The sequence below is a fragment of the Haliotis cracherodii genome, unplaced genomic scaffold (genome assembly GCF_022045235.1).
Source record: "Haliotis cracherodii isolate W230 unplaced genomic scaffold, xgHalCrac1.p SCAF_5, whole genome shotgun sequence".
Classification (NCBI taxonomy): domain Eukaryota; kingdom Metazoa; phylum Mollusca; class Gastropoda; order Lepetellida; family Haliotidae; genus Haliotis; species Haliotis cracherodii.
Window position 1 is genome coordinate 49017825 of NW_027266308.1, and position 9050 is coordinate 49026874.

General features: G+C 39.4%; 1 protein-coding gene across 1 annotated transcript; it reads right to left on the reverse strand.

Annotated features, from left to right (window-relative positions):
* Nucleotides 1–406: 406 nt before the first annotated feature.
* On the reverse strand, nt 407–8247 carry LOC139442743 (tubulin--tyrosine ligase-like). Its single transcript, XM_071223627.1, has 8 exons — nt 8023–8247; nt 5756–5834; nt 5082–5305; nt 4238–4370; nt 3215–3415; nt 2824–2917; nt 2400–2518; nt 407–1959 (listed from the first exon to the last, which is right to left on the reverse strand). The coding sequence occupies exons 1-8, from the start codon at nt 8195–8197 to the stop codon at nt 1851–1853; spliced, it is 1134 nt and encodes a 377-aa protein (XP_071079728.1). The 5' UTR covers nt 8198–8247; the 3' UTR covers nt 407–1850.
* Between the last annotated feature and the right edge of the window lie 803 nt (nt 8248–9050).

Consider the following 9050-nt stretch of genomic DNA (forward strand, 5'->3'; position numbering starts at 1 on the left):
ATAGCAAGAATCAACAGTGGGCGGTTAACATGGTTACAGGTATTTCTTGCCACTTAAGTGTCAATCTAACACATTTACAATCACATTTTACATACAACTCCAAGACATACATGTAGAGTGCAGATGATTGTTTTACTTTGGCTAAAACAAATAATCGTCTTGGTTCTCAGGCACGACCCGCATCATCATAAAGCCACATGTTTTTCGTTTGTTATGTTTCGGCAAACAAATAAAAAAATCTTAATACTTAAAAACAATCCCATCCAATATAGCACGCAGTTACTTCCTTTTGCATGCGCACTGCTTTACTGCGCATCTCGTGTTACGGTCATGATGGCAATAGGTGTTTGTATGCTTGTTTATGTAGGGAGGCCCCTTCCCAGGTTGATGGTACACAACTAAAAAAAACACCACCCACCCGCACTGTATTTTCAAAAGTCATTGCCTGAGAACCAATTCTTTATTTTTTAAGCCTTATTGAGACATTGTATTTAAGAACACGTTGAATTTTTTCCTTCAAATTACAACTTTTGGGGAGTGTAAGGATCCTGATAGGGATTCAGGATTAGAAAATGTCCCCAACAATCTATGCTTGTCATAACAGGTGACTAAATACATGAGGTGGTCACTCACTAACATGGTTGATCCCTTGTCATCTTACCTGAATGGAATGAGACAGTGCTCAAAATATTAATCACTGGTTTGTCTGGTCAAGGCTGCTGTGATATTGCAGAGTGTGGCGTTAAAACAACAAACTGTAAAGACTAAACATGTCCGACTGCTTGGTCATGTCATACGAATAGTACTGGATAGCAGCTTGAAATGAAACATGCAAGTTGTTCTCACAGTTGGGTAACAGTATGCAATATTGTCAGATCCCTATTACATGCTGAGTGGTGTGCTAGGTATCTGCATCAACAAGCATATCAACTGTTAACAATATGAGATATAGAGAATCTCACCCTTGGTGGTTGTTTTTTATATCAACACGAGTTTCAGTTTGTTGACAGTTATAAGCAGTGTAAAAAGTACTGCTTACAGTTTCAGTAGCAGAGCCATTAGTGATGTCATTTGATTGTGATGTCATGGTAACCAATGATGTCACAATGGTCTCCAAAGCACTGTGATGCAATTTCATTGCAGCGATATCTACAATGTAGATATTGCTTGATCTCACCCAAGTGATATCTCCTGTGGGAGCCAGTTTTGGATTATAAAATATTATAAATAATTTAGTAAAACAATATTGTTTGATACTTATGATCATGTCTGTTCTTTGTCATCTTGAACCATGATTGCAATACTTTATTCAGGACCACAGCTTAAGGCACTGGAGATGGGCTTAGTCCATTGTGTGAGCGAGTTTGTTTTGAACAGTATTCCTGTTTTATCATGGTGTGTCAGCTTAATGCAGGTCTCAGATGTTGAAAACTTTTGTGAAACCCATGAGCCCGGGTAAGGTTCTGACAAACCTAGAAAAATAATCCGGGTGAACTGGGAATCGAACCCACGATCAATTGCAGCGCCTTTGACAGCTGAGCCACCCGTGGCCCCCTTAGTCGAAGCCTTCAGGGAGTCGGCATCCATTCACTGTTCCTGGCCATCACAATCCCATGCTTGCAATGCCCTTTCAGTAGACAGACCGATGCACCAAATATTATTTGTTTGTATTATCCTTGCTCCTATACACTGTTTTGAATATTGATGAAATAGTATTAAATTTGGTACTATTCCAAAGCAAAACCACATCACAGAGCTGAGAGACAGCTTGATTTGTTCACAAAGTTTCATTCACATCAACACATGTGGGTACAACAGCAAAGCACAGTGAAGAAGGAGGATGGCAGTCCTTAGATTTGATCGAAGAGATTAGGTCCATGCTGCACTCTCCCATACGGAACAAACACAGGATCAATGGCTGTCTCCACAAGGCTCTGTACTAGGCCAGACAACAGCTTCCTGAAATGTATCACCATGTATATATTCTAGACTTGCTCCTAGGCCAGACAACAGCTTCCTGAAATATATCACCATGTATATATTCTAGACTTGGTACTAGGTCATACAACAGCTTCAACCAGTGAACACATCAAAACTAGCCAATAAGTGTACACCACCTACCTCACCTATTACCTAACTAGCCAATCAACATACACCACCTACCAAGCCAATCAACATACACCACCTACCTAGCCAATCAGTGTATGCCACCTACCAAACCTATCACCTAACTATCCAATCAACATACACCACCTACCTATCCAATCAACATACACCACCTACCTAGCCAATCAGTGTATGCCACCTACCAAACCTATCACCTAACTAACCAATCAGTGTACACCACCTACCTAACCTATCACCTAACTAGCCAATCAACATAAGCTCCTATCACTCACTGTGCACATGCCGGAGCCCCATTCACTTCCAGCAGCCACACCTTGAGGTCACTGTCCACCATGAAGTCGAAGCCGAGCAACTGGAAGCTCCAGTAGTCAAGCCCTGTGGTGTTCAGACTCTGTGCAGATATAACACATAAACCATACTGTGGAAAAAAATGTCCATGCAATCGATGTTTATAATGACTAAAATCAGTCAAGAATCAGTGATAAAAGACCTGTTATTACTGACTCATGAAGATATCATAATAACAATATATATGATATATTTTTAAAACACTAAATATTTATTGTTGATGCCTTGAAGACTCTCCATGGTCAGGAGCCTACAGAAAACTTTGCAATGATGACTGGTACTTCAGGCCATATGTCTGAAAGTGTTTTTATACACAGTACAGCAATGTTTAATGTATGTAGTACTCACACTCTGGACAATACCCAGACAGCTCTTGATGATGGAGCGGATCTGTGGCAGGATGGCAGTGTCAAGGCCCACTCCATAATTGTCCCGGAGGAAGCTAAGATACAACACATTTCAATACTTTGTTAGCGATTAATACATTTGACATTTTTATGTTTGTGCAGAGTTACGTCCCTTTGCTATGCCAGGATTTGTATCCAAAATTAGTCCTGATGTTTATCCTTACTGGTAGTCGATCAGCACCATAATTGTGGGCTTTACCAAAGTGGTTGACTTCTCTGACTTATTTCACGGCGAGTGTGACTCCCCCATAAAGCTGAAATGCTGTGACATAACTGAAATTTGTTGACTAACTCACTCACTAAATACAAAAAACCCAAGACTCGCATCATACCTGTTAAACTCGTCATAAAACATTTCGTTCCCATCTTCGTATTTGCCGAAGTTTTCTGACAACTCCTGTTGCAGTGAGTGATTAGTGAGGTGAGCTGTGAGATGGTCCAGTCTGTCTGGGGCGTACTCCTCTGACGCTGTGCGCAGTACACCTTCTCTGTACAGGTAGATGGTGTATGTGGCGTCAAGCAGTACCCAGCACCTGCAGCAACATGTATCGATAGTGTAATCCTTGAAATGTGGCATGGAGTTCTGATGATCATACTGTATAGACCTAACTATTTGAAGGTTCATGCTCCAATCAACTCACACAAAGTTTTCTTGTTCCCCAAACCATTTGGCAGATCTAGCAGGCCAAAAAGCGAGTTGATATGGTTCAATGTTCTTTTGAGAAGAGTTTCAGTAATACCACAATATCTCAGCTTTGAAATTGTTTACAAATACTATAAGCAAGAAATACTCATATCCTCTGCCAATATGACATGTCCAGTTGTGTACGGTTTTCAAGATCTGCTCCGGAAACAAGCACTACCGTCATTTTCAGTCTAAGTCAAAGTCGTTGCTATGGAAACTCGAAAAAAAAAATATTTAAAATTCCAAACTATTAAAAGGCACCAGTTCACCACTAGACGTATCTAGTGCCAAGTTTGGTTAAGATATCTCTCATGGTTTTTCAGTACTGCTCCGGAAACAAAACATGATGGACGGTGGGCCGCACCCATTCCTATATCCCCCTTCCACTTCATGGCGGGGAATAAAAATCTGCAGGCATTGTTACTACAAAACTTTAGTCACCCCCACCCACCATCACACCCATTCCTCTCCTAAGCTTGTTATAAGAGGCACCTTAACTGATCTGGGGGTCAGGCTCAGTGGTGCGTTGCGTGTCATCGTACCCCAAAAGTGGGGGTGGTGCTCATAATATGAATATCAATCACTGGTTTGTCTGGTTCAGACATGATTACTCCCAGGGAGACGTCGTAAAGTGCAATATTGCTGCGTGTGGCATTGAACAACAACCAACCTGATGTCAAACTTGCGTCCGCCAGACAGCAGCAGCGGTGAGTCAATGTACTGCTGTATAACATAGGCTTTCTTCTGACTGTCCACCATCTGGACCAGGCTCTCTACGTCACTGGAGATCCGGATACCATCTCCTGGAACAGATAGAGGTGTGAGAGAGTTGGGTTGGAGCAGTATTTCAATTATCTTACAGCATGTCAGCTTAATAACGAGTACCTACTCACACATGTATTGTGTTCACAGACCATGGATCATACATGGTGAAAGTGGTAACCCACAGGGACATGTACTTGTTTGTTAGGCAACATGGACCAAACAGATGACAGTCAGAGTGATGGAGTGAGTGAGTATGGTTTTACGCCGCTTTCTCAATATTCCAGCAATATCACGGCCGGGGACACCAGAAATGGGCTTCACACATTGTACCCATGTCGGGAATCGAACCTGGGTCTTCAGCGTGACGAGTGAACAGTTTAACCACTAGGCTACCCGACCGCCCCAATAACAATCGAAAGGTAGGGTTGGATTTTTTATTTTAATATTTTATTCATGTTTAATACAGATGGTTTATTTTGGACTGTTGTTAGTTGCAATATTTCACGAATTTGGAGGCCAAAAGAGCAACAGCAACAATGATACATTATGTGGAAACATCTGATTTATTTATAAATGTTAAATATGAATTTCTTGATGTCTGTTTCCAGCTGTGATAAACACTGATAAAAACATTTGGGTAATAGCCGCAACAGTGAGTCAGTTGGGCTACCTGAAACACACATGATTTTTTCACTGTACTCTGTTAAGCTGGAACCCGGACATAGTCGGCCTACAAGAAACACCCTTACCTTTAGCTCCATTTGAGCTCTTTGCAATCCATGTCACACGTGGCTTCCCCTCGGCACATTTCTTCAGTTGGTCTCGCTCGTCACTCCGTGATCGTCTCCGGCGTACAAGGGTCTCATCACCAATGACCTTCACCTCCTCGTCGCATGGAGGGTAGATGACAAATGACGTCGGCATCCACTCAAACATCCGCAGTTTCTTCTTTTCGCAGTAGTCTTTTAGTGTTCTGGTGAAACAATTAGGACTACTGAATCTAAATGGCAGGAGCAAGTTGTTGTTTTATGCCTTAGTCGGCAATAGTCCAACCACATCACAGCCAAGTTTAATGGCATAACAGTGGTTGATAGCATGAGCAACAATCCTCACTGTCCACCACCCCTCCCTCCCCTGACACAAAATGCAGGTGGCCAAAATTAAGAACAGATATGACCATAGGGATGACTGATCAAATTTAAAGAAGCATTAAATAGTTAAATTAATAATATTAGTAATATTTTAGGGCATCAGGTTGAAATTAAAAATATCTCCTATGTATATTATTACCATGTCCATTTTGAATAAAACAACAACAAAATAGACCGAAGGCTGACAAATCGCGCCAGCAACGAAAGCTCTTTTTTCATGATCATGATGCTAATTGTGGTATTATGATGATAATGTAATCTGAATACTTTACCTGACCAAAGATGCTTTTCGACAGATGATATCAGAGCCTCGGTAATAATTCACAACTTGAGTAATACCTCGTATCTGACCTGTTGAGAACCAAGAAACCTGGTGAAGCACATTCATGGTATTCAATTGATCTATCCCTTACTAAGCCCAAGAGTATACATGACAGTCTGACTTCAAATTTAAACTTATTGTGTTTGGCTTTAATACATTCTCCGAACCCCAGGGTATATATGTACTTCTGAACAGAAGTAGCCCGTGGAAATCAAACCCAAACAAACATCACCCATGATTGAGGGAGGTGTATTAAAAAAAGAAGGGGCATTCATAACCAGTAATATTTTCCCAGCAACATGTCCTTTATGTCCTACAATAACAATTGCTTGCAAACTGTCATGGTTTACACCTTCAAGCTGATCTTTATTGGATTTATGGTAAAAGGGAGAAATGTTGTTAAGACGCATTCATCACCTATAGCATAAATCTTATTATCTGAAAAAAACCACCCAACTTATTACCTGTAAGTTAATTCAAAGAAGTATCTATGTACGTACATTGTATTTGATTGATTTTAATGAGTTAACAAACTTCAGTCCACCCTGGTTATAATGCCAATGTTTTTCAGAACAAACATTCCAATTCCTTGGTTCTGATGCTATTTTTTATAATTTTGACAAAAATTGGTAATGAAGAAAATTATTTGGAGATCATTTCCTCTTCAAAATCAACAAACTAAGTGCATTGATCACAGTTGTTTTCACAGCTAATCCTCACACAGAGAATCATTCACTTTCATTAAAATAACAAACAAATTGGTTTGATAATATCCTTGTATTGCCCCCATCTAATCTCTGAGCAATCACTTGTTACATGTTAAGATTCATTTCCTGCCACCTACAATAACAAACCACCAACTGCCCACTGATGCTGGTATCATCCAATCGTTCAAGTCTCTATATCATAACCTCCAGCTTAATCATCTGATAGACGATCAGGAAGGTCCGGTTTTCAGCTCCCTGGTTATAATGCCACTCTTGGTGTAATGCTGGATGAAAGGTGGCATTATAAGCAGGGAGGACTGTAGTTTTATTAACTGCATTTTTCTCATGATATGTTAGCAATGTTTAGGAATAGATTCTTACACTTTGTCATACATGCAGGAGATACAGTAAGTAAATGTTGTACAACCCCAAAGTTATCACGTTCCAGCTATATAATGGCAGATGAAAACAAAATAGTCTGGGCCAGACCACTGTGGGTATATGTTGAAACACAGTCTCCCGGGTCACACATTTTAGCCACATACACTCCCCACAAATCAGGAAGCATGGGTTACTGAAGACTTATCTTATGATTATTAATAAAATAGTTAGTATCTCCTGTATACTCTCCCTGCTTGCCAACAGTGTAAGAATTTGTACAAAAGTCAAAAGTCTCTTTGCTTAACAACGGCATAAGGATCTATACCGAAATGTCGCCTTTACAGTAAACAAAGAAGTTAACTTCTAAGTAATGCCTGTCAAACAATTGTACAAAAGTGTCCTCATTAAAAAGTCCATATAACATGTGTCTAGTAGAAAGTTCAAAAATTCCAACAAACAGCTGACTTAAATTGCTTAAATTACCGTATTCGACGTAATAAGCACCTAGGGCTCTCTCAAAATTTGAAATAGGGGGCTCTTATTAGAATATTATTTTGGTGAGAAAAAAAACAGAGTTGAAAGATTGTAAATTTCGTAGTGTATGCTGACAGCCTGAAATGATACAAAAGAAAAGTATGTGCGTATCATACATGACAGACATATTTTCAAGAATTTATTTGCCCATAATTAAGAGTGCATAGAACACATGAGTGTGTATTATACACGAATAAATAAGTCTTGTGTACTTTGATCAATCGGAAGGGGTGCTAATTGAGATTGTTCACTAGACAATATATTAGCAAATATTGTCGTGGGCGCTTATTATGTCGAATAAGGTAATATTATCGCTGAATCCACATTTTAACCCTTGACATACAAGTCATTTTGAAAAGTCTGTATATTTCTGTTGTGAATGCAAATGTGTATTTCAAAATCATACAAAGTTATGAATTTGGGTTGAAATAGAATAACAGTAAAATTTAAACTACCTACGTACTTTCTTCAAACGTGTTCTCTAACTTGTCCATCGAACGAGAATTGTGAATTACCTACCATACCTAAAACATATTCACAAATACATAACAATGATTGGTATCCATCTGATCCAGTACACTTCCCATATAATTACCAAGTTTGCTGTAGGGTAACTTGTTCCTGTCACCCAACATCAAATTGAACCTGGTCGAATCCTTCGCCACTTTCTTCCATGATTTATCTTCCCTTCTTTGCAGGTATTTTGCTACGGCTGCGTATACGCTGCTTTCAAGATCACGTTGTACAAATAAGTATGTAAGGTCTGCCATTTAGGAGCAACTACATAATGAAAGTGTCACCGATCACTGAACAGCTAAATCATATTGAGATATGCACACTACGTGCATGGAACTAGGACAGGTGCTTGCTTAGATACCAAGGGAGATAACTCTTTAGATATGAATTGCATACCACTAAAAATAACATTTTCCAAAAATAAAACAAACTAGTTCGAATACTACGGGGGACTGCACGTTATTATGGACTGATCTAGATTACGGATTTTCCATATTTTAATTAATTAACACTGAACAGAAACCTAAGCCCAGGGCTTAAAAAACGAAAAAGGACAAAAACGTGAAGAATATGAAGAATGAATCTCCCAAGCTTAATGAAAACAATACACATAAATGAAATGAGAGAGCAACACTTTAAAATAAAGGACTTTAAAGTCTGCCACACGTTTGGTTTTTATTTCCATTTTAAAAAAAATATAAAAATCCTAATACTTAAACATAATGCACAAAAACAAAATGCAAAACGGAAACAAAAACGAAATGTGCAATGAGTGAGTGAGTGAGTATGTTTTTACACCGCTTTTAGCAATATTCCAGCAATATCACGGCGGGGCACACCAGAAACGGGCTTCACACATTGTACACGTCGGGAATCAAACCCGGGTCTTCGGTGTGACGAGCAAACGTTTTAACCACTAGGCTACCTGACTGCCGCAAACGTGCAATGAACTTTATGATGATGTGGGCAGTGCCTGAGAACCAAGACTTATCTTTTTTTAGCCTAACAAACATGTTTTGATTGGTTGTAATTTGTAGTTTAACCAATCACAAGATGTGTTACTAAACAAACCTTGACTACCCATGTCGAACATTGTAGGGACAAAAA

What these genes read in the sequence shown, in the direction of transcription:
- LOC139442743 (XM_071223627.1), bottom strand. Translation starts at nt 8,197, where the DNA reads ATGGCAGACCTTACATACTTATTTGTACAACGTGATCTTGAAAGCAGC. An exon ending in TTTTATGACGAGTTTAACAG is followed by an intron (nt 2,918 to 3,214) that starts GTATGATGCGAG and finishes GTTGTATCTTAG; the next exon opens with CTTCCTCCGGGACAATTATG. An exon ending in GTCTGGGTATTGTCCAGAGT is followed by an intron (nt 2,519 to 2,823) that starts GTGAGTACTACA and finishes ATATCTGCACAG; the next exon opens with AGTCTGAACACCACAGGGCT.